Source organism: Pyxicephalus adspersus, chromosome 5, assembly GCF_032062135.1.
Source record: "Pyxicephalus adspersus chromosome 5, UCB_Pads_2.0, whole genome shotgun sequence".
NCBI lineage: Eukaryota > Metazoa > Chordata > Amphibia > Anura > Pyxicephalidae > Pyxicephalus > Pyxicephalus adspersus.
The window spans coordinates 112,294,121-112,320,882 of NC_092862.1; the positions used below are offsets into that span (position 1 = coordinate 112,294,121).

The window sequence follows — 26,762 nt, forward strand, 5'->3', positions numbered from 1 at the left end:
GCTCCTGTCCAGGGCCTATGGTGTGCAGCTCACAGAAAACACTGAAACTTTGATTATCTGGTATCATCAGCAACTCATTGTGAATGAAACCAGATTTATCTTACCCTAGTAAATGTTCTGACCGAGTCCAAAAATGCACATATTACACGTTTTTGTACTGACAAGTACATTTGTGATTCACAGACTGGGAAAAAGCATGCAGCAAATTTAAAGATTGAAGTCAATAGCATTGCATGAGAGCCAAAGAGCTAGACTTTTCAAGGTCAGCAGAATTTTAGGTTATTATACATTTAGTATATATACACTTTTGCATAATACATGCATACTTCATGCAACCTTTTTGAGCGGTAACCGTATTGGAACACTGTATATAGCATCTAAAAAAACTGCACGACAACGAGACTGCATATAAATGCCTGTTAAAAAAGTAGCTGATTTTTTTAATAACTTAATAATTTTATGTAACCTTTTTTCGAGGGCAGCTAAGAGCAGTTAACTGCAGTGGTACTGCTTGAAAAACAATGCTGGTTCAAAATTAGCCTTACAAGAATTTATTTTAGATTTAGACCAGTTCAAAACACTTAATCTATGAGGGTTTTGCCTTTCCAGTAGGTCCTTACTGATGTCTGAGACCTTAATGGGGAATTCACAACTTGCCTAAATACGTAAGCACATTACATATAGAAATAGCTTGCAGTTGCAGTACATACTGTATCATCAGGAAGCTCTGACAGAGATGGGAATAAACCTGGAGTTACCTGGAATACATTTTAATGCTGATCCCCTGGCAGAGGTAAATAATATTTCTTATGCACATTTTTTATTTCCACCTTAGATCAGCTGTTGAATTTAGCAAGAAATGACCAAAATGACCAGACTAGAACTGACTATAGATGTTACAACATGGAATACACAAATGAGTAAAAGGTTAGTTATCTCATCCTGCTTTTTAGTCATCTCTGTGTCATTTTACATATCTTTTCAGGCCTGGCTAACTCTCTGTATCTGTAAGAACAAGATCACATTGCAGAAACCCTTGACAGTCTAATCACTGAAGAGTGGACAAGGCATCTAAGGACAAGGTTTCACTAGTTAGCAAGGTGAGCACAAACAGGTACAGGACAGGGAAGGAAATTCCATGCAGGAGCACACACATATTATATAATCGCACAGGTTAATAGTGCCAGAAATTGTTATCTAAAAACTTTTATAACATAGTTTTTATCTGCAACTGTTAGTTTTATTGTTGAGTTTTATTAAAGATTAAATATGCACAAATTAAACAGTGATACCACTTCATTATTCATAGAAGAGGCCACACACTCAGCATATAAAATTAAAGAATTTCCACATAGTCATGGCAGTTAAGAGGCTTGGGAACATGGTTATAAGTCTTTTCTATCAAAAAGGTTTTGGGTTTTCTAAAAATGTTTAAGGAAGATGTACATACATCAGTATGATCAGTGCATGCTTTAAGGTGAACAGGGGCATTGCTATCATTCTCTAAGGCATTTACATAACATTTACAAATCCAGTAATGGAAAAAATGATATATTCATTTTTATTACTGAAGGATGAAGATGAAAGTTTACATAACTAATTAGATTAAACTCATATGTGCAGAAATGTTCTGTTTTGGATTTGGAATCATCTCATCTCTTAATATAATATAATGTAAGCTTTAAAGCTGAACTCCAGCCTTTCTTTTGGTTTTGCAGAACTGTACAGGTTCTTCTCCTGTACTGAAAGTATATCTCCTGTACATCATATATAGCCCCCCTCATTTTTTGGCTAATGGATATTCAGCACCATCTGGCCCTTATTCCCCAGTCTTACTGGATTATAATTTTTATTCATTATATTCATATCCTTCAATGAAGACTCAATATCAAATGTGAGTGTTAACACAGCGTCCTGTGTTCGAGAAACTATGTTCAGCACCCCATCAACAGCTATATTATGTCAGTGTTACTTAAGAAAACACAAAGACCAAGCAATGAAGTGGCTTGTTTAATTATTTATCAATGTAATTAGTATGTAAATTAGGGGAGAAATAATGAACCAGAGAAGGCAAAAAAATAGGCAGAATAAACTTCAGCTTTATTAGAAGATGTTTTTTAATGAAAAGATTGCAGATGTTCACACATTAGACCTGACATTAAAAATCTCTAAGACTGGAAAATTGATAGGCTATCATGGGAGAACCTAAAGAATCCAGCAAATCTGCAATGGATTTCCTAAAATCATTGGCTATTAGTTCGCAAATGTTTTTAATGCTTGGCCAGGTCATAGCATATAATAGTGAAAATGACTAAAACTTTTTTACAAAAATTGTGCAGATATAAGCTTCTGAAATGAAAACAATGGCTACCTAATAACAAACAACTTTTAAGCAATCCATTCCAGGTCACCCTGGTTCTTTTATGATGGTCTATCTTTCCAGTTTTGAAGAACTTTAGTAAATCAGTCCTCTTGAGTTGATGAATGTGTTGATGAGTTATCAAGAGAAAATAAACTTAAATTAAGAAGGTGAGTGAACGACAAAAGGAAAATAAATGAGGACAATTAAATGTTCCAAGTACAGTATATCCCGTGTTATATACAAGTACACTTCTTAAAAATACAACACATTATATATAGTGATAGTTGAATGTAGATTACAATATTACAGCCTTCTGCAATGGTGATTCCAATATTTCTGTTCATAAATGGTTCTCCATACAGTACTAAAAGCCAAAGCCAAGGCCTCTGCCATGTTACATACACAGTCTAGTGTTACTAATACTGTATTGACGTCATGATGTCTGAGACAGAGGCAGCCCCAGATCTAACTAATCTATTTGTTGGTTGCAGCTCTTATCGAAATCCATGCAGTACATCTAACTATATTCACATGGCATACAATGCAGTGCTTAATTTCTAAAAAAAAAAAAAAACAAGAAGTCAAAACATAATAAAACACTTTCCACAAATCAGCAGCATGATGTAAGTAATTTTATAGAATGTTGCTGACTTGTTTTGTTGGCGGAACCAGCTTCTTCGGACGTGGTCATAAGCAGCAGATTCAGCATCAGTGGTCAGTTTGATTTCTGAGGTTACCTTAGAAGCATTGCTGACTTTATGGGACTATATGATCTTTATTTTAATTTTGCAATGAAGGTTTTTATTTCTACATCAAGTGTTTCTGTGGGAAATTTCTGTGGGGATTTTGCTTATAGTTGTTAACAGAAATTTTATGAAGAACATGGTGTGTATTGTTTTTAAAATGGTAAAACGGAGGTTGTTTGCCAGGCCTAATGACTTATCCAGGATCCATGCATACATAAAATCTTAGATAGGGGCTGTGCTACTGGCAGCTTATGGTCTGTATGTCTTTGTTTACAGCCCACTAGGTCCCAGCTACAGTCTATGCAGTGTAGTAGCATGGTGGCGAGTGGTGAAACATTTTGTGCCTGGCACCTAAATGACACTACCAACTGTAGGGCAGAGTGGGGGCTTCCTTAGAGTCCTTCCATGCTCTAATCATAAGGCTCAACCAAGGGAAGGGCTTTCTCCCACATTGTCACTGTATTTCAGGTGTGTACTGAGGAGAGGGGACGTGTATAGGGATGTAAAGCTGTGTAGTAGGGAAGGAGTGGATTTTTTACTGTGGGGAGACCTATGTATTGGGCAATATGTGTACTGGGGTGTGAACTTTGTACCAGGAGAGTAATTTGTTTGTTCTCCGGCTTGGGATCTGTTACTGTCTGACCCCAGCACTCTATGCTTTTTGCACTCCTGACCCCTGTACTCCGTGTCTTCTTACATCTGCACACTGTCCATTACATATCCCTTACCCCTGCACTTTACAAGCCATGCACTCCTGCACCCTGTATGTTATGTATGTAAGGCATATTTATTTCTAAATGAGGGGTAATTTATATACCAGTCACACAAGTAAACAAGCATATCTATTGCTAAAGTATGGCTTTCTAAAACTACCACTGACACCAATAAATATGATTATTTTTTAATTACACAGACAAAAGTGTAGGCAGGGGATGGGGGAAGCACACACACCAATGAAGAAATAGTTTAATATAATTGCCTCTACTCTGAGCTGAGCACCATTACCCTTGCAAGGTAGTGCCTATGGCAGGATGTCACTTTTCTCTAGGCATACATTTTCCTGGTTTTGTTTCAATACAAATTGGAAACTGATTGACTTACAAGGAAAACCCTGGTAATTATTCTGACCTTATGTCTGTCTGCCTCTCCTCCAATAGACAAGTGTCCAGTTCTTCTATGTCTTATGTATTTTGTCTTGGTTTCTGATTTGCTTTTGCAGACTGTATTACACTTTTTTCTAACCATTTGTCTTGCTTCCAGAAATATTTGCCATCCTTGCCTTGGTATAAAAAGGATTGTCATACAGCGATTTCTATCAGAATGTAATTACCAGTAAGTCTACCTAGCCCAAATGTTTTAGTTGTTTTGGCTAAAGGGGTGAATTAAAGCCCTGTATAGTTCTTACTGCTCTCTGATGCCCTGTTAGAGATTGCTGTACCTTTTACTTTGTTTTAATGGCCTTTGTTCAACAACAACCTGTACAGCCCTAAGTGGCCACAACATTCAAGAGTGTCATAGAGGCAGCACAATAATCGAGAAAGTAGACGTGTAATTCAATTTCAGTTCTGGCGGCGAGTTGACTGTTGATATGTCATTAACTATATGTTGCAATAAAGCAGTTGTATGTAAATGACAAAACACTGAACATAAATATCTGCACATTTATTGATTCCATCATGTTTTTACAGGCCATAAATTACACGTTTAAATCATTTCACAAAACAAAACTTCAAAAACACACTGAAACAAAATGATTCAAAACAGCATAAAAAATAAAACACAAAAAAGAACACATTTTGGCAGTAGATTATGTAATAACTAAAGCAAGCTCAACTAAAGCAAATTCAAACTAATGGACATCTGATATGCAAGCCAGCTCTGGTGTATAGGGAACTAGTGGTTTTGTTCATTTTTTTAATACAGAATGAATCGGGGAGATAACAGAATATGTTTCAAATACTTAATAAAAAGATGAACCCCAATAATTCTGCTCCTTCTACTATGATTAGAGTGACATGACACAGCTACAGTAGTCCGTATCTGCTCTGTCCGTATCTATCTGCTCTTTTGTAAAATTTCCACTGTTTATGGTTCTTGCAGATACAGCAAAAATTTAAAAAAATCTGAAAAAAATCATTTGGGTTGAATTTAATTACCCTGTATAATAACATTTTTTTTCTATAGAAAATATTATTCTTTTGCCTATTTCTGGTCTATAGATGTTGTTACTACTGTGAATTCACAGGTTACATGTATGAATTTCCTACAAAATGTAATAATTTAGATTTATTTAAAATATCAAATATTACCAAAATGGTATATAAGTTGTTAATTTTAACAAGGCAATTGCTCCTTTTTAAAATGATGCAGATGAAAATGGCACATATCTTATATAAGCAATTCGCAGCCTTTTGTAACAGGTCCACTGCAGCTATGAACATACATAGATTTTTATATGCAATTGTAGTTTATCTAAAAATAAGACATAAGAAGTCAGAGTGGCTCAAAATAATTGTGATAATTGCATTACGGCTCATTCTTTTTGTAAAAATTTTTGCAGTAGTCCCATGTTTTGCAGTATGCTGTAGAGAATGTCAGCAGTACTGGTGGGAGTAGTCTCTCAGCAAAATTCTTTTTTCTGCTGAGCTATAGCACATGGAGGAGGCAGCAGGAGCTTTGCTGGTTGGAGATGATGGGACCATTTTTTTAGGGAGTGAGTTGGACACTAGAGAAAAACCTCTGCTGTTTAGAGAAACCAACGATCTTTCTCTACAGCATACTGCCAACACATTGGATGTTAATATTGGACCATCTATAGAAAAGCTATGGGCAGTAAAACAGTTACAACTGGCTTTAGGCAAAATAATGTGCGCAATGATGAATGATTTACCCCTGTGCCTGCTTGCCTAGCACTATAGCCTTGTGGCACTAGGTTTCCAGGTTTGAATCTTGGCCAGGATACTATTTGTTTGTATGTTCTGCACATATTTGTGAGGATTTCCTCGTAAAAATATGCTGGTACCAGAATTGCTTACCCCAAAAATTGTCCTTAGGCTATGGTAGAGATATTAGATTGGAAACTCCTATTAAGGGAATATAACTAGTTGATGCTATATAGATACAACTGTCAACTGCCAAACTATGTTTTTCTTTCAGTAGCAAATATAGCAGCTCACCCAGTTTTTCTTACCCTGACTTTTTGTGATTACAGGACATGAAAAAAAAAACCTGATGAGCACCTATTAGATATACAAACTTTATTATTTGTGAAGATTACAAGACAAAGAAAAACATTTCTCAGAATTGTAAAAAAAAAGAATGCTACTACCGCTGTAATAGAAACGATCATTTTGGGCTTGCTTCATAAAAGATACTTTCCTTTTCAATAATGACAGACATTAATATAACACCCGGACCTGTTTATTTAAATAAAAGAGGTATTTGGACTTACATGGAAAATTAAATTGCGCACAGCACAATAGAAAATACATGCATTAAAAAAGTTTTAAGAAAATTTTTTATAAGGTAGGCAAGAAATATACTTTTTGTAATTCACTGCCAGCAATTTTTGAGTTGGTCCTATTGCTGGCTGCAACTTGCCACCAAAAGGATTACTACAGAGGACAATTATCTGCTCCTTTGGCATTATTCTCCCGCTCACCATTTAAACAGAGAGTAATACCCTGGAAGCATGTTAGTGCACCCTCTGCTCTTCTAGCAAGGAAAATCGCCAGCAACAGGCTTGCTAGTGGGACCCTGAGGGACACGAAGGATAATGTTTCTAAATCTTACTAAAGTCTTTACAATCTAAATAGGAGAGTCCCACCTCCATTGCTTTATACTTTATCCTAAATAAATATATGCTTCGGAGTACAGAAGGAAATTCACTATTAATGGCAATGCCAGGAGGAGGGAGTAGGAAATTCAGATTTAGGGACCTGGCTGCCAGTATTCATAAAGATATATAATTTGATGATGATGAAATGATGCAGCCATGTGGAACTGAAGTACACGCTCCCATCTATTCCCAGCTAGTGCAACTGCTCGCTTAAGTTCCTGATAGAGACAGAATAGACACACCTATTCTTGGCCATCATCAGGAAGTACAGGGGCTAAAAACAAATAAAAAATAAATACTGCATTGGCCTTCACACTTTTTTTTGTGTGGTATCTTTACCTAAGAGGTGTGTGTATTAAGGAACAGTAAATCCAGGCACAATTATCCACCTGAACCTGTCCATTTCCACCATCTGCCAATATATAAACAGCTGCCTGGTGTGTAATGTGAAGAATAAACCTTGCTAGATTCAAATTAGGGTAATAATAATCTTAGGCTAATCTACCATGAATCTGGTAAAAGGACCTGTGCAGGTCTCTGCAGAAAGTATAATTTGATACAAGAGATTATTTGACCTGGTCTTAAAAGTGAGAAAGTAAGGTAGCAGTGCTACAGCACTAACTAGAATCTGAGTTAGTCTTAAAATGCATCCCTTTGGATTCTAGGAGCAGTCTATACACAATGGAGAGGATATACTTTCATCAGTAAAGCTAGATCCAGCAAACCCAGAACAGATCTGGCACAGGATTGAAAACATTTGTTAACAAATAGCAAATGACCTAAGAAATCCATTCCAGTTTTTCTGGATCACCCAGCTTTGCGGATGAAAGTGTATCCTCTCCAGCCAGCCAATGTTAACATAGAAAAGATGCTGGGCCTCCGTGGTTAAAGCAGACCTCTAAAGAGAGTTTCAATCATTTTAATTAATCCACTCCTCTCCTCTAAATACCTGTATTATAGTATTACTGAAATGTACCTGTTGGGGTAAATGATAGAATAAATACCAACCTAACTAATATCATTATCACTGCAGGTGATGATTTCATTATATTTCTGTCGAAATTCCTGGGGAACAATGAGCAAGCCAGATCTTGAGAGAGTTCAGGAGTGTTTTCTCATGAGATTTGGGATCCTCACATTTCTCAGAATTTTGCCAGAAAGATATTTTTTCTCTGCAGGCACATTCTGGTATTACTACAGGTAAATAAAGACCTTGTATTTGCAAGTGCAAGGTCTGTTTTGATATCAAATTGGGGAAAAGAGGCTCAAAATGCAATATCAACATGGTGGTAAATAATATGAACTGGAGGAAGGTGATTAGACATAGTGCCTAAACAGTAAGGGAAGCTAGGGCCAATGCTTGAAGCCGTGCAGCCTGGGCCAAGGATCCTGGAGGGGGGGGTTCACATGGATCTAAATATGAAGTTCAACCTAGGCAGGGAAAGTCAAAATTATAATGAACCCAAACACAACTCAATAACATTCAAAACCAGATCAAGTTCACCTAAACAGCTTACTCTTTGTGACAAGCATAACATGTGCAGCTTTTTGGATACGTGCTTTATAAAGTAATGAATGTATGGCAAATCTAGGGTATATTTAACCTCCTATAAATTCAGTACCATTTCGGTTCTGTATTAAATTCTTTTCTTTAGCCAATTTTTTTTTAACTATGCAAACAGGAAAAAATTGCATTAGCAGAAAAAAAGTCATATTGGTCAAATCTATTTGAAATAGGGCTGCCTGCAGCCAAACAAAGGGACAGCTCAGGTTCTCCAACCTGTATGGCCAGACTGGCAGCAGGGAGAATTCTGAAAGCAAACTAAAGCACTGCACCTCTGCTGTCAGTGATGGCTGTTTATACCACACAGCAGCTGTACATACAACTCTATTTAATGCCCTAAGCTTACAATAAAATACTTTCCTAAAGAGAAGTATCATTTTGCAATAGCTGGTGAGGCTAAGCTGTAGGATGTTGGAGGCCAGGGATGTCTTGCTGTAAATGTAGGCACATTTACCTGTATTAGTTAGCAATCAATTACAATTCAGATATTGTGTAATGGTGCAAAACAATTTTAAAAACAGTTCAAGGGAACAAAATCACAAAAACCAGATCAATTTACAGTTACTTTTCATCTGAAGAATATTAAAAACTGGAACAAAACATACATACGTATATTTATAACAAACCATTTCACATCTCAAGAACAAAACAATATCAAAGCTGTTTAAAACTAGTTTAACTGTAAGAAAAAAGTGCTTAATCCCCAGTATTTGTGTAGCAGGTAAGATACATCTAGCAAAAAAGTGTCTCTACATTGCTTTCAGTAAGAACTGACCAAAAGGTTTAGATTCTGATTCAAGGGTTTTACATAAAAATCAATGTAAATAAATACTGCAAAATATGTTACCACATGTTTCATTCAGAATTCCTGATAGGGAGATTTACCCTTCACTTTCTGGCCAAGTGACAAGGAGAGGCAATAACAGAAAACTTCCCCAAACTTCGGTAAAATGGGGAAAGGTTAGAAGTTCTGTGAGTGTCTAACTCTTCCACATTTGAAACTATAAAAACAAATTTAATCTGGAGCTGGGCTGTAATGGCAGTATCTTCATCTTAACTATTTCAAAATCCCATAAAATACATCAGAAATAATTAGCATAATTAGCATTTTCAATAAATGTAGATCAGGCAAAAAAAAAAATTTTGATTGACATGTAGCATAATACATGTTAGCACACAGACTGGTAGAATAATGGTAATGTGAAAAATTTCCAACTTCCCAAATATAGTGGTCAGACAATAAAAGAACAAATACCGCACTGTATGCCTTTCTAAATTTCTATAGTTATGACCTATACATATCTATAAAAATTAGCCCAATGTGATAAATAAAAAAATAATGCAATACTTTTTCTAAATGTGCCAAAGAAGTCACAATTTGGAAGCTTAATACATTAGGGCAATAGGGTTAAATAGGCTTTGTGGGTCAGGGCAAAGAATTTATTATGCATAATATATCTAAAATATGCTTATAAATAAAAAAAAAGATACTATATTTTCTTAATTTTACAAAATAAAATTTCCTTTTGTTTTTAACATTTTTTTCATGTAAAAAAATCGTTCATTTTCATCTTTTCTAAAATCATCAGGGTTAGTTTCCCGAGACTAAAAGTGCACTCAGTGTTTACTAGTTTACCATTTCTCACAGTAATTTTTTCAAAGCAAGATGCCCAAATTGTTTTTTGTATCTATTCAATTAAATTGTGACATGAACAGCACTTTTAACTAAAGGGCTACATGGTGAAAGCATGTATATCCTCTAACTTTCCAATCAAGTTTGGATAACTTGAAAAAGACGAATAGGTTATCCTTTTTACAGACACTTATAAGCCATACAAAGTAATATTCCTAACCTGCTTCCATTAGAATTTCAAATATTATTTACTAAGGTTTGCATTTGTATTAACTGATAGGATATCTAGGGATTCAACTACCAATTCTGTCTGTTTCAAGAATCAATTAAAAATGAATGAAAAAAATATTCCAATATATTATATGTTGTGTTTTGTATTTATGACAGTCCAAATTAAGCACTAAACACTATGCTAACATCCCTCAATATTTACAAGGATACAGTATAAAGTATGCAATGCTGACTTTTCAAAAATAGGAATGTGTGGATAAGACCACAGAATTCAGATTGCTTGGTTGAAAAATATTTTTGATCACAGGTGTTTGTTTTGTAAAAATATTCTTTGACGGACAAAACAAGGCAAAGAAACGACCTGGCTGGATTATCTTTTTCCTGTCTTTCTCCATTGCGAAAGGAGATAAATTCATATGTCTATGAGACACATGATTCAAATAATTTGGCATGAATTGTATCCGCAGTTCAACAGATACAGAAGTCCAACTAGTGAACTTAACTTATTATACATCTTCATACTGCTTGTCTAAAGCTCTGGATTTCCTTCATTCAAAATAAAACATCTTCATTTTGTATTAGGATTTGCACAATTTGTTTTTGATGTCGCATGTCATTTAAAGAAGTGAGGGCATTTTCCTCTGGAGGTCTCATCAATGTTGGTCCAAAGACAATGCCAAGGTTTTCTGCCCCCATAAGATTGTCCTTCTCATTCTGTGTAACTCTGTTAAAAAAACATAGCAATATATATCACAAAATTAGTATTCATTTCCATCCTATGCACAATTTTGCCTAGGCAAGAATCCCTATCTTGTCTTACTGCAAATCAGGACTGTTATAATATATTTTAATTATATTTCTGTTATTGAAATCCCCTTATTGTCACAATGACAATGGTTTCATTATAAGTGAGGGGAAATCGCCAACTCCAAGAAAAAGGGTTCCATGTTATCGATACTATCATTTTGTTTGAAAAAAAAAACTATATAAGTGAATATATAAAATTAACTTTAAGTGAATACATTACAGTCCTAATATACAATCTCTTTGTATTTATGAGCACGAATGTAGTAAGGTCTATCCAACAATTAGTATATATCCAGTCAGTAAGACTATTGTACTACAAGGCTATTGGTTTATCTAAACAAAACCATGCAATTAGGTTGTAAATGTGCATGACCAGCTTAGGTTTGCTGGCAATATGCAATAAAAAGATTAAATACCTATTTAAAAACTTGTCTTACTTTTTAAGGTGAATCATTAGGTATCTCAGCGTCTCATAATGTGCAGGAGGGAGGAGCATCAGTGCTTCATGTATAGCTTCTAATCTCTCATCTGGATTAGATATTTCTATAAAAAAAAAAGAACACGACAATAGTATAACTCAAAACTCATCTTCATTAATTTCATATTTCAGCCCAGGCTAGACAAAGGACCTGTGATTCCAAAAGAAGTTGATATTACACAACTGTGCCAATATCTAAAAAAAATCACTTATGCTAAAAAAAAGTCTGCCTCTTTAGGGTTATTTTGTAACTATTTTATATATCAATTATTGAGTCTACTCTTAACTGTATTCCTTCTTCTGGTAAATGTTGAAGGAAAAAAATGTTTATCTGGGTAAAACACAAAAATATTAGTACAATAGTGCAAAACATGCACATTTCCCCATGTTTTCTGTTTAATATGCTACAGGTAAAGGAAAATATCCATTGATCATGCCAGAGATCCAATTCTGTTAGGTACTAACTTCCTATGTTATGTATAGTAGATGAAGACAGGGGCATTTAAGCATGGCTAAGCAGTGTTTTATGTCTTTTTTTTTTTTTTGACCATACATACCCTATAAATCACCTAAATGCCTTTAATGTCACTCAGGGACTCCAGTGGGGAGATCTTCACATTATAAAAAAATATGTAATACAATACAGTGCCAGACCCACACTCCATGTTGTATAACCAGAGCAGGAACTATGGGCATCCAGACATCCCTTATACCTGAAATATCACTTTGGATAATCTTACATTTTAAAGCTGAACTTTGGGAAAAACATTTTTCTAGGCAGTCGGTTTATTAAATGTTATACTATATTAAGAATTGATTATTTTAAAACAAGGAGTATATTTATCCAATTAATTTATTCAGTGTTTTTGCAGTCTTTATATAAATGCCACAGAGATTTTCTAAAATAAAGAGAAATTTTTTGATGAGTATAGAAATGATCAAATGATACATTGATCCCTGCGGGACACATGTTCTAGATGTCATGTGTAAGGAATAAATATGTGATTTTGACTGTGTATAAACTTTAACTTTTTTAGCTTGTTCAGTTCATAAATAATGGCAAAGTAAAGAGTAAGGAATTACACCGCCCACAACTTAAGATATAATAAAATTGTCATGCAGAAAAATAATTGCACTCTTATCTGTTCACTGAACTTTGAAAAGGATAATTACATGACAAGGTCACAGCAAGCTTTGAGAAACAGTACAATAATGTTTTCTTTAGAAATTCTGTAGAACTTCAGTCTACAAACCTAATATGTAAGCATGGTTGTTTGTTTGGTGAATGGGATAAGTAATCATGTTGTCACCCCCAGATCATTTAACCAGTATCAATATGGAACGTAAGAAAACCAGCTTAAAAAATACCTAATAAAACCCTTGCCAACTATTGTAGCAGCATTTCTTGTTGAGAAGACCAATCACTTGAGGCATTTAGCAGTGTGCAGGGGGACCGGTCTCCTTGATGTCCCAACCCCGAGCTCTGTGGGGTGCACCTTGCCATATACACCCCTCTGTGCTGCTGCAAGCTAAAGATCCAACACAAGGATATGATAGAATAAAAAAAGGTTGTATGGACTGCACACAGGGAGGGGGGACCTCTGCATTTGTACTTGACCTCTGTTATTTCGGTTTGCCCATTGATATCCACAGGCATATTAAATAAAAAAGGATATATTAAAACAGATCAGTGTCTGCAGTCAATTTGTTACCTGTGTGTTTATTGAATTAGATGCCTTTGCTACAGAACCCCCATGTGAACCTCTGCACTCTTGTCAAAGGTTTCTTTAACCTCATTCTTCAACCTAGCTAGAAGCAGAATTGACCACAAAATGGATCAAAGAGCAAAATGATCATACACAGAACATAAAGCACAATAAAAGAGTGCAAGAAATGGACAACTTACTTGCTGCTTCAATAAATTTAGAATAAGAATCGTAAGTGATTACTGGAATAGGCAAGTCCCTGAAATAGAGCTTTAGAGCACCCGCAATGATGTTAATATCTGGATAGGTAGTGCAGGAAATGTCGGCCTTATCACCATCTGCAAAACAAAAATATATTATCATATAGTGATGCAATTCCATTAGAAAGAAACTTAAGACTTAAACTAAAGAAACAAAAGACTTTTAGGCTAAATGAATAGGGATCAAACGCCTCTTTATTTTGTTTATCAATTTGCATAATTCATGTCTTCTCTCCATTCCATGGCATTTGTTTAGAAATCAGAGCAGAATACTACGTAATTCAAACTTACATTTGCTGATTGTTGAAGTTTGCTGTTTTTCTTTTCAGATAATATAAATACAAAACCCAAAATGAATGATATTTAGTTTGCTAAAACACTGTGCATCATACACATTTACCATTTAAAAGAAAAAAAATACTGGTTTCAGTCTTTCAACATTTTAAAGCTTATATGTGATTTCAGTGATTGGGGGTGCTGAAACCTACTTATAAGAGATGTTTGTGGCTAGAGTATTTGTTATTGTTTCAAGTGAGTTCTGACTCTAGAAAAGAAGCTGGAAAATACTTTGGTGTCAGTGTTGACATAGCAGTAACATAGAAGTATGTGGAGTGCCATAAAGAAAGATAGCCGCATAACTCACTACCTAGGGCACAAGTGAAAATCAGTGCAAGGAAATCTTTTTCTAAAAATATACATACCAGAGCCAATGGTATGTCAACTGGACAAACAGAAGAAGGACAGGGTTTCCCTTGTTATCGGTTTGAGTTCACAACCTGTAGAGTTATAATCTTTCTAGGCTGCCCAAGATTAAAAGCCAGCGTAAGATAATATTTAAAAAGTAAATGATTGACAGGTTTTTACAGTTTTTTTCTTTTAACATCTGCAAAGGGCAAGTAAAAACAGCCAGCTGCTTTTGGCATACAGAACAATTTGCCGCATGGTTCTATACAATGTCCTTTCATGTTTCAGGATGTGGGCTAGACTGTTGCAGGCTCACAAAGAGGTACCAAGAACAGAGCACCAATGTTGAGTAATAGGTAGATTATTAGCTGGTTATTAATGTTCTGGTTCCAAACAGATCTCATGATCCATAAAAAAATTCAGGTAACTTTTAGGCTGTTTAGGGAAATGGGGGCAATATCCAGTTCCGACATCAGAAGCTCTATTATCACAAAAGGGGGAACTCCAACAAGCATGAAAATCTATCTGGAACCTGGCCAAACCATGGGTGTGTCACTGCAGTCCATTCACTGGGTTGTGCAGGAAACAGCATCAGTTTCTTGCCCATTGGGAGCCATCTGCTCATCTATGGCCAGAAAAATAAAAAACCGAAGCACCTCAGTAAAGAAACTTGCCTGACAAGGCTAATTTGTGCCAAGTGAGTAACTGAAGGGAAAAGTCCTTGCAGTGCCAGCTTGGTAATTGGCATTGGGTCTTACTGCTGTAGCAAAAGCTCTGTATTATTTCCCAACAGCGACAGTAATGATGTATCTCATTATTTGCTATGCTTTCATCTGCACTCTCAATAAACAATTAAAATCATTTTAGGAACAAAAAAACAGCAGCTGCACCCATCAGGACTTGAAGCTGCTCCTTTGTTCTGTGAAAGTCACTTCTTAATGAATTGTCTCGGTCAACAGGGGATCAGCAAAAACCATTCACACAAATGGGCCTGACTGATCCAAAACGTGCTGCACCTGTTTCACATGCCCTGACCATGTGACTACCCAGCCCCTGGATCACTTTATAACCTATTTACTGCCAAAGAGAACACAAATATACTTGGTATTAACAGTGTTGAATCTGACTGTGGCTGAGCAGACCACAACCAAAAATATGCCTTGTAAATAACTTTAATAAAGATGCCCCTTTGTGCAGCACATTATCATATAGACAGGAAATTTTGGCTAATCGCTACTTGCCACTGAACTGGATTCAGAATTTTTTATTACTCATGGCCCTGGCCCAAAGTATTAAACCCTATATTTACTGCAAGATGCCATGTCATCACATCAGCGCCATACTATGTATTACCCAGGGTCACCTATCATCTGGAGAAGACCTAATGGAACCAAGCGTATCACATAACTGGTCAGAAGACATCGAAAAAAACAAACAAATAAAAACACAGGTAAATGGAGTCCTCTTGCAGATAAATAAAGTAAGTAGTTCTTGTAATACAAAACAATATGCAAACAAAAAAATTAACAGTGTTGTCAGTATCATCAGAACTGTGTTCTTTTTAGGTTGGTATTTGGTATGATGGCCCATTACTAAGTTTTCATTAAAAAAAAAAATCATATACAAAAATTATAAATATAAGCATTAGGAAACAAACCAATAGACCAAAAATATTAATACATATTTTGAACATGTGAATATGTCAAAGCAGAGAGTTTTCTTTTTTATCTAGAATTTAGTTCATCTAAATTTTTTATTTGGTGTGACTGACAGTATAAATTATTCATGTGTCCTCCACTTTACAAGTGTACTACACTTTTATGATGTCATATCTGTAGTAGAAAATAGGTTTTATGTTTTCTCTTCCTCTGAGTTAATAATGACAGTAACATGATGACAATTTCCTTTTCTAAAAGGCAGGGCTCCTTGTGGAACCTAAAACCATTTACCAAACAAGCATCATCATAAATATTTAATAGAGATACCTTATTGGTACTAAGAGGATTGGTTACAAATACCAACATGTATTTGCAATGATTTCCACTCCATTGAACAAAATGGCTTGCACTTTGTAGAGAAGAAATTGGATCTATATACACTGCCCCAAGATAGTGGTACAAATTTTACTTTCTAATGTGTTGGCTTTTTGTAATACTGGGAGGTTGTAAAAATGACACATTAAATATCAATGTCCTTTGCTCTAACAATGAACACAATATTATATTGGCTAACTGGCATAAATGTAATATTTTGTTCATTGTCTAACAAAACAAAACAGTTTTTAGAATCTCTCTGGGTTTATTCTAAATTCCAAATAATGTTATTGAGAAGTAGGTTTGCACCTGTCCTGCAGCCAGTTTGCAGAAACTTAGCAATCCTGCCAACCTTTGGTGTGTAGCATGTGCTCCTGCTGGTTGGTGGTGTTCCTCCCCACAATCGCTAGTCACCACAGGACACAGTAAAGCCAAAAGAGAAGAGGGGAGACACAATAGTGTAAAGTGGGTGAACTTTTATTACACATCTAAAAGTCAGGAATAGCATCAGTGAACACAGTAAACTAAGTGTTAGTAAACTAGCCAACAGATAGGTAGATATAAACCTTATTTTTCAGTTATGGGCTTTGTTTTTGTAATTCAATATAAGGGTTGTTTAAGTATTGTAGTCATAAGAGATATAAATGGCCTGACTCTGCTGGCCATGCTCTAAAGATACCAATTTCCTAGCTATACCTGCCTTCAATGCAGCTGAGTCACAGGTCCAAAATAAGCATACAGCCAATGAAAATTGGAGAAAAGCATTTTTTTAAAATTTTGTTCTGAGTGACTAACTCAGAAGGAATTTGAAACAAAACAGATCTTTTATTAAAACAACTTTAATCCCAGAATGGTTCCAGCACGTATAGTCTTTACTTTTGACCCTGCAGCATTTACACAAAGGCCGATTGTCATAAACATATTCCCCTCACAAAACACAGCTGTACGTAGTTTACCATTTGTCACTATAATAAATATATATTAAAAAAAAAAAACATTAAAAAATAATATACATAATATATATATATATATATATATATATATATATATATATATTGTGACAGAGTGTCACTAAGAGTGGCAGGAAAGTGTATTGAAGGCTCCAGGGAAATGAAAGTGAGGATGTTTAGATGTTTTTTTTAGAAAAAAACCTGATTCTTTAGGGTCTTGGACCCGGTTAAGGGAGTGAAACGGTGGGTTCCTTGGCCCAACACATTCCCGACTGGGTTAATGTGCACCTGCAGTCAGGTGCAAGGGAGAGAGGAAATTGATCAACAAGAGGCTATGGAAAGAGGATCAGCCACTGTGTTGCAGGCTGGAGTGTGCTGAGAAGGCAGCCAGAGGGTTCCAGGCTGAAAAGGCAGCCAGAGGGTTCCAGGCTCAAAAAGGCAGCCAGAGGGTTCCAGGCTGAGAAAGCAGCCAGAGGGTTCCAGGCTGAGAGAGTGCCAGAGGGTTCCAGGCTGTGAGAGAGCCAGAGGGTTCCAGGCTCAGAGAGAGCCAGAGTGTTCCAGGCTGAGAGAGAGTGAGAGTGTTCCAGGCTGAGAGAGAGCCACAGTGTTCCAGGCTGAGAGAGAGCCAGAGTGTTCCAGGCTGAGAGAGAGCCAGAGTGTTCCAGGCTGAGAGAGAGCCAGAGTGTTCCAGGCTGAGAGAGAGCCAGAGTGTTTAAGGCTGAGAGAGAGCCAGAGTGTTCCAGGCTGAGAGAGAGCCAGAGTGTTCCAGGCTGAGAGAGAGCCAGAGTGTTCCAGGCTGGGAGAGAGCCAGAGTGTTCTAGGCTGAGAGAGAGCCAGAGTGTACCAGGCTGCATGAGAGGGGACAGAGCTCCAGGAAAGTCAGCAGGCAAACTAGACATGAACTGTGAGTGAAACAGTGTGGATTTAGAAGTGTGTTAGTAAGAGAGGGCACCTAAGTGAGGTGGCCAGATGCCCAGCTGTTTTGTTGTGAAGTGCTGGAGAGTGTGCTGTAACACTTGCCTAAACAAATAAAAACTGCTGTTATTTTGGACTTTTGGAGTCCGCTGCTTCTGATCTGCCCTGTAAGTATTCAGTTATATATATATATATATATATATTTAAACATAAAGAGAGAAAACTTGCTCCAATGACAAATCTTGTGGCTTGTTTTAAGCTTTAAATTGGAACTCCAGCATCTTTGTCAGGGTTGTATTGCTGCCGTTTTTTGTTAGAGAGGTTCCTATTAGTTGTGAATACTGTGGGCTATGGCCCCTGAACATTCTTTGGAACCCCTACCCCCGTTTAGGTACATGTACAAATACAAACATGTATTAAATGTGTATAGAAAAGAATTAGAAAGAAGGTTTTGCGGTGCTGTAAATACTTTTGCAGTTCATAATATGCACCTGTAGTCAGTGAACAAACCAATCACTGAAGAGGAAAGGGCTGAAAAATTTTGCATGCCTCAATACCAGTTAGGCAGGATGTGAAGGAAATTCTCTCCTACCAATATACCTTGAATGCTACCTACCATTAGAACAGTTTGAAATGCTATGAATGTGTGCAGTGCCCAGGTAATGTCATAGTCAGGGTCTTTCTACTCTTCTGACCTTTATTGGGCCCCTAAATCCCAGAGGGCCCTAATGCAGTCATTTATTATAAACATAATTTATCTGTCTATGGTTGTAATTCTTCTTCATCTATTCAAACTTATAAAAACTTGGGCTTTAAACTATACTACAGGACACCTCTAAATATAGTGACTTTTACTGAACCACCCAGTGTAAAGTTTTATTTGTATATGGCAGCAAGATTGTTGTCTATTATTATTATACTGTCAAGCCACATTTTATAACATGGTATGAACTCTAGGGAAAAGTAAAACCGTCATAGGAAAGAAAGAGTTACATTTACTATATACAACACAGAACAATCATAATCCCTTCTCTAAAGTACACTGATAACTCACCTCGGTCAAAGGACATCTTTACATCTTCAATGTGCTCTGTAAAACCTGAAACTCTGTACAGTCCTTCTGACTTTAAGCCTATATGCAGAAAAAAGATAAAAACGTTGCATTAAACCATGTATATTGTTACATGTTCATATAAATGTCCTAAGAAATATTTCACATTTCTAGAGGGATTACCAAAATGGACAGTTTGCCTAAGGTTCCCTCCTATTGTGTGCTACTTCCCCAACCTCCTAGATTGTAAGCTCTTCTGGACAGGGTCCCCTCCTCCTGTGTTATTGTTTGTATCTGTCTGTCATTTGCAACCCATATTTAATGTACAGTGCTGCGTAATATGTTGGCACTATATAAATACTGTTTAATATTGATAATAATATATTTATTATTATTAATAACAATAATAATAATAATAATATTAATAATAATAATGTTACATTTTTCAGAAATGCATTGGAATCAATTAAAGGACAAATGCATCAGAAATATCTTGCTGAATATTTAAGTAATGCACTTGGTATTATAGGTAGGTATATTATATTTTACCAGGGAAACAGCACAAGATGCTGTTTTACACTCAACCTAAATTATGTGAACAGCACAGCAGACATCAGTACCAAGCCCATTTACACCACAAATCACTTTTACTAAATAGTTACATGGTGAAACACACATTGCATTTCTTTACAGAGATAATTCCTTGTGACTCATTATATTCATTTAATCTTTCAAGCTACAGTATACCTTTTCTGTCTACATGGCTAGAGTCACTTGAGAATCTCCTTAGAGAAACACTCACAAACATAAAATCTCAAACTTAGAGATTTGCAAAATATGGTGGTTGTGTGTCTGTCCAAGCCAAACATTCATGGTTAGGGATTCTTCATCAGACACAAACACTAAAGAAATTGAGATAGTGCCAGAACATGTCTTGGTTTATATGGACACATTATTGGTGCTACATGCATCATTTTCAATTATACACAATAAGTATACTTATGACAATAGTAAGTATAGTAATCCAATAATATGATTTCTCAAAGCGATCATTGATCTGAAAAAACATTCTGTATTTATCTTCTACATACAGCGTCTCTCTCCAAAACATAATGTAAAGATTTGTACAGATAAACTCCTTTATAGGTTTTAACACCATTTGAATACAATCTGCATTTAGAACAACGGTGCAATAGAAAAGTCCACATCAGTAAAATCTCTTCCACACAGGCATCAGTGGCTCAATAGAAAGCTTATCAGGATATCTCAGGCAATTATAGGCTCTGAGTTGGGTTTCTTTTACTGCATGCTCACACGCTCTGTAATGAAAATGACTGTTGCCTTATAGATTATGGTCTCTGAATAATGTGGAAACAAAATCATGGCTGTATGTGCTTTTGTCTGGTATAATTTAAACTCAGAGAAGGAAATATAAAGATCATGCAGCCTAGGGGAATGTTGCATAATCTGAAAAACATAATTGTCATGAATAATCGATTTACCTCTCTGTTCTATCTCCTGGATGCACCTGTCCACTACCATGGGTCTTGGGGTATTGTGTGCTTTCACCAGGGTGGTAAGGTCGCAGCTGTATACTTTTTTGATGCGCTTCAGATCTGGCTGGCAGTCATTGGGCACGTATTTGGAACACTGTTTATGTACATTCAATCCGCAGTCTACAAGGGAAGAAAGAACAATAGTTACCAAAAAACACATGATCATACACATATAAAAATGTCATTCCAGAGTAACAATAAGTGGCATACTGGACTTAAATCAGACAACATTCTTCAGTTCTGATTTGTTATAGTTACTAGATGTATTTAAAAATGGGTAAAGTATGAAGATTGGCAGTTTATATTGTTTTTTTTATCAGCAAGTATCTTTATGCAGAGTTCAGATAAGGATACTTTTATTACTTTATCAAACTATGAATGTATTTGTCTTAATTCTTTTAGGTGTACTTAATGTGAAGTTTTGCTTTCAGGTTTACTTAACTGATTATAAAGGTGGGTGTTACCACTCCGCCCGCAGAGCAAAGATAGCTGTTGCTTTTCTAGCATCCCCTGCACTCTCTCTGACACTTTGCACAGCTGGAGAGGATTACAGAGTATATGCAGCAGCCAATGAGTAGAGTAGTTCCTGATTCCAACCTTGTCCTGCTATTGGCTGCTAGCCTTATTTATACCTCACTGATTCCAGGCTCTGGTTGCTGGATCCTCAGCCTTGTTACCCGAGATTTGCTCAGTACACCATATTGTCCCTTTTCGGATTCATAACCTGTGCCTAACTTTGACTATGCTTGTTTGCTGCCTGCCCTGGCCCATGCCTTGAACCTAGACTACGTTTGTCTGCCACCTGACCTGACCTGTGCTTGAACCTGGACCATGCCTGCCCACTGCCTCCCCTGACTTATGCCTGATCTCAGACTGCACTGCCATCTGTGTGCCCTGCCCTTTGTCCACCTAGACCTTGCCTCTTGCTGTGATCCTACTCAATACCTGCTCTTGCTGTCCCTAGATGGAAAGCCTCTGCTCCGCTCCCCCCCTGGTGTGGAGAGGCCTGGGGACCGCGACCTGGTGTTCTCCTCGCAGCAAAATAGTTTGCCACTAGGGTCACTGGCCCATTATCCTATGCAGGGTGCTCTGGTGAAGACCGGGAGACACTTAGAATCTAGGTAATCCCAAGTCAACTGCCAGGGGGCCTAGCTCTAACAGTTGTTTCCTAAACCTGTTCTAAATTCTTAAACAGAGTGCATGGTGGTAGTTAATTTACATTTCTAAGACACTAATTACCCTGTCTGTAAATACATGAAGTTATCTGAAAATCATGCACCATTGGTGGGCTAGGTTTGGGAAACATTTTTCATCACTTTGCATAAAGCTAATAAACAGAAAAAAATAGAAATATTATTTTCCCTACCATTTCTTAACTTTATTGTTACCAATGTAAATGTGGAAAATCTATAAACCACATACTGATTTTCCCAATCAGAGGCCCACGTCTACAAGTATTAGTGTAACAGCTATAAAAATTCCAAATGGAGGTGGGATTTTACATGGGAAATATGCAACCACACAGCAGTATGATTCATGATAAGTGAACCATTTCTGCATTATGTAGGTTGAAGACATAGCCAAGAGAAGGCTGACCCGACAGCTTGATGCTCATCTGAGCTGGCAACACATCATAGTTAATGATTTTTCAGCAAATAAATTGTGTTTCTTTTCACATTACATGTGTGTCCCTTCTGAACTTGGTCCTGACATAGAAGCCGTTGAGAAATTTCTTAGCTATTTTTGTAAAGTTAGACCAGGATTTTTTATAGAAGCCAAAGATAGAAACAAAAAAACTGTTTGACTCCAAGTGGAAATTCCCATGAATGTTTCCAAGTATAAACACTTTGTCTGGAAGAATGTATATTTGTTTTGTCTGGGGTAGCATGGGGAGCTAATGACAGTCTATATTTCATACATTAATACAGTGCTACTGTTATGTAGCAACTTCAATAAACCTTGCCAAATGTTTTTCTTTAAAGATGGTTTTTGAATACTGCTATACAGCTGACCATTGTATGCACATAAGAGGCATTTAAAGTGCACCTCAACCCCCAATTTTTTAAATATTCTCTTATTATCTCCTTATGATCCTGCAATTGAAATACTTCTCATCCTACAATAACAACACTTACTAACTGCACTGTGTCTATGGAGAAGCAGCATTATCATCAAAGAGCAGGACTACACAACACCTATCACTCTTATTCTCTCCATACCAAACCATAAAAGAGTTATTTAGTAGGCCACAGAGCTAGCTAGGGACAATGCAATCAATAGGAATGCAACAGTTTGTGGCCCAAAAAGTTCCTATTTTATCCTGACCTTGGCTCAGAGTTTCACAAGTCATACTATGAGACAAGTTTGTCCCCTTTCAGGTAGGGATGAGATCCCAAAATAGAACATCTCATATACAGGTCAGCAATAGCGAAAGTTATTGGAAACAAACACAATTTTGGTCAGTGCCCCTGGATACTGGGCAGTGGGTCTTTGGCCATGCCTCCTTAAAACCACCAGCCAGAGAGCTATTTACTTTGACAATGGACAGACACCCTTGTAAATAATGTAATAGGTGCATTCTAATAAGGTATAAACAAAATGTGGAATGTTGTGGCTGAATTAGTAATCAATTTGAATTCCAACAGCAGGACTAGTGGCTGAGCACCATAGCATCACGTGACATAATTCTGCAAAGACTTTGCAATGGACTAAATCAAACTCATAAGAAAAATAAAAGGAAAGGATTTGCAACATTATAAAAAGGTAACGATGGTCGACATATACAAATATTAAATCTTCGCTCACTTTTTGTTTGCAATACTGGCAGTGCTGGATTACTTCTCTTAGAAGGTAACACATAAAACAAATATCTTCGCTAGAATAAGACCAATATTTGGATAGTAAAGTGAAGTGCAATTTTATGAGGTTCCTTATTTAACTTTCCCTCAAATGTTTTAAGTGGAGCTCATTTTTTTTACCATCTCAACTTTTACTTGTACGGGACAGACATACATAAGCACAGGTGATTCTTAAAGTGTCTTTAAACTCTTCAACACTCTCTGAACAAACAGAAACAACAGATAGTAATCTGTGTTTCATTAAATGACATTTAGTTGGTTTTATAAAACCAGTCACATACCCCAACTATAACATAGATGCTTTTATGTCTAGTTTGTTTTCTTAAAACTTTAGGAATTTTTTCAAATGAGAAACTAGTCAGAATAATCAGTTGTTAGCAAAATAAACAGAAAAAACTTTTACAAATATTACAAAGTGTATGTAAACCCAAAAACTGTTTCACAGTAAGGTTTTCATCAAACATGGTTCCTATGCAAAATTTTTGGTTAATCTGAGACAAAGACCCTGATTTATGAAAGCTCTCCAAGGCTGGAGAGAATACACTTTCATCCGTGAAGCTGGGTGATCCAGCAAACCTGGGATGGATCTGGTCCGGGATTCAAAACATTTGCTAGCAAATAGCAAATGATTTTTAAAAATCCATTCCATGTTTTTTGGATCACCCAGTTCACTTCTGAAAGTGAATTCTCTCCAGCCTTGGAGAGCTTTCATAAATCAGGGCCATAGTGTGTCATCTAAAATAGTGCTATTAACAGCATTTTCTTTTGAAGGCTGACAACTCTAATTTACTGTAGTGCAGTTAGTGGCATGGGTGTCAGCCTATGATATGTGCCCCTTCAGTTTGCCATGGGCTTGCCTATCCGATATATGATATGGGCAGCTTAACAGGGCACTATCATGAGAGATTAGGGGCAGGCTCTGACTGGCCTGATGATCAAGGTGTTATTCACTCGATCACTCACAACACATTGGGCAGTTGTGTACTGTGGTGATCATTTTCACAGTAGATAGGAACTGAACAGGGAGGCCAAAAGAAAAAAACAAGAAGGGAAAATGGAAGGGTAGGAAAAATGCACTACAGAATATAAATATGCAGTACCAGAAAACAAATAAGTCAATCAGGTAACAGCTAAATCTGATTAGGAAATATTTAGAAAGTCCACCAACTTTACCCTACAATGATTTTTATGTCACCTACTGCTGCCAGATTCCACACAGGGTTTGATATGAAAACAGTTGATGAAGTCACAAGCACTCCACAGTACAAGATTCGTTATTGTAAAAGCTCTGTCATAACATGTTGAAAAGCCAACGTTTCAGGGTCCTTTACTGAAGGCAATATAGTGGCCGTCCACTGAGTTCTACAAGGCATCATCCGGAAGCACCCTTCCTCTTTTACAAGGTCTGTTTGCTGTAAGGAGTTCAATTCTATCACTGACATAGCTTTTAATATGTCCATGTATCTGTTTCCTGAAGCAGCTTGCTGCAGGGAGAAATGTTCTGGGGGCATTTGTTGCCTGGACCAGTACTAATACCATATGTTAGGATGGTTCCTAAAGGAGGTATTTTAAAATCAAGACATCATTCAAGGCTAGACAATCACACTTGATGGATCTGGTGGCTCCAGATATACTTCAACATTCAAACATCTGTCAGAGCTGAACCATAACAGATGTTGGGCTTAATAAAGTAATTCACTCCATAGTCAAACTTGTAATTACAGCATCTGGCAGAAAAAAACTCCTGTACCACCAATTTAATTTGTGTCTTTAAAATGTGATCAAATACAGATAATAGCTAAAGAAGGTGAAGATAGCAGATGTGTAAAAGTATGTCACAATAAACCATTAAACAATGTCCTTTAGGAACACGGGCCGTCCACCATACCAGAAAACCTACAAGAGCCACCAGCAGGGACTGGGGTGGACCTCTGCACTACATATACTTTGAAATTATAGCATTGAAATTTGTGCAGGTAAGATGTGCTTTGTATATGCATCTCAATGCCTAATTTTTCTTCTTTAGTATTCAAAGATTGGGAACAAATATTTTATTTTCTTCCAAATGCACTTAGACATCCACTTAGGATCCAAATACAAATGCTGGAAAAAAACATCTATTATTCTGTACTATACATTTATGAATTTAAGGTTTAAATATTTTTTTTAAAGTACTAAACCCGACTGAAGGACATTCATTGCAAGCATAATGGTTTTTTCTCCATCACAGAAAAGGTCATCCGCAGGCTATTAAATAATGATGCATTTGAACAACCCTTTCATCCAATTACACATCAGTGAACTGCACAGAAGCCCTGAGGGCATCTTTAAATTAGGAACAAAATATTTTTAATTTGTCACAATATCCTAAATTAAGTCAAGCATAATTCATCACAAGGACACTGAAGTTTCTTTTAATCCTAGAGGGCACAACTCTATTAAATGTTTTTGTAGCTATTTCGACAAGTCCCAGTAATCAGTGCAACTTATGTCAAGGACCTGTCAACAGCTGCAGCCACTTACAGTGAGGTTGGTTTGGCAGTCTATCTCTATACACACAAAAAGCTTTCAGGACCAGAATTTTACAAAGGATGTATAGTTCCAGGCTGACCAAAAACTCTACATGTGTACACACCATTTAATTTATTAACATTGCAAAAAATCCATAAATGCATACATCCTACCCAAAACTAAGTTAGTTGCCAAAAATATATGTGTCAATTGTTTCATCTTCAATGAAATCAAACTAAGTGTCCAGAAATAATACAAAATATGTTTTAAATGCTAAACTCAAGATGGAAGACACTAAACTAAAAGTTCAAGACTAATATAATATCCAAAGGATGGAGTCTAAAAAAGGTTATATATCATCGTGATGTGGATACATTTATTGCAGAGTGAATGATCCATAGCATATCAAAAAGATAAAAGGCAACTCATTGTCACTATTCCTACAAGGAAATAGGTCTAGTGGCATTTATCTATACTGCTGTATGTATGAGAACTGCTAGTTTTGAGGGACATCATCTCCTCTGGATTTCTGGTAACAACTGCACTCATTAGCATTTTAGAGATGGATGCAGAGAAATT

At 36.5% G+C, this 26,762-nt stretch overlaps 1 protein-coding gene across 2 annotated transcripts in view; it reads right to left on the reverse strand.

Moving 5' to 3' along the window:
- Positions 1 to 4,755: 4,755 nt before the first annotated feature.
- The window catches only part of CHN2 (chimerin 2), a 165,784-nt gene continuing 143,777 nt past the window's right edge, over positions 4,756 to 26,762 (reverse strand). For both annotated transcript variants that reach the window (XM_072412470.1, XM_072412471.1), the window contains 5 exons: positions 20,761 to 20,934; positions 19,262 to 19,339; positions 13,566 to 13,703; positions 11,619 to 11,724; positions 4,756 to 11,098 (listed from right to left, as the gene is read on the reverse strand). In XM_072412470.1, the coding sequence (XP_072268571.1) occupies positions 10,927 to 11,098; positions 11,619 to 11,724; positions 13,566 to 13,703; positions 19,262 to 19,339; positions 20,761 to 20,934 (668 nt within the window). In that variant the 3' untranslated portion in view covers positions 4,756 to 10,926. The remainder of the gene's footprint in view (positions 11,099 to 11,618; positions 11,725 to 13,565; positions 13,704 to 19,261; positions 19,340 to 20,760; positions 20,935 to 26,762) is intronic.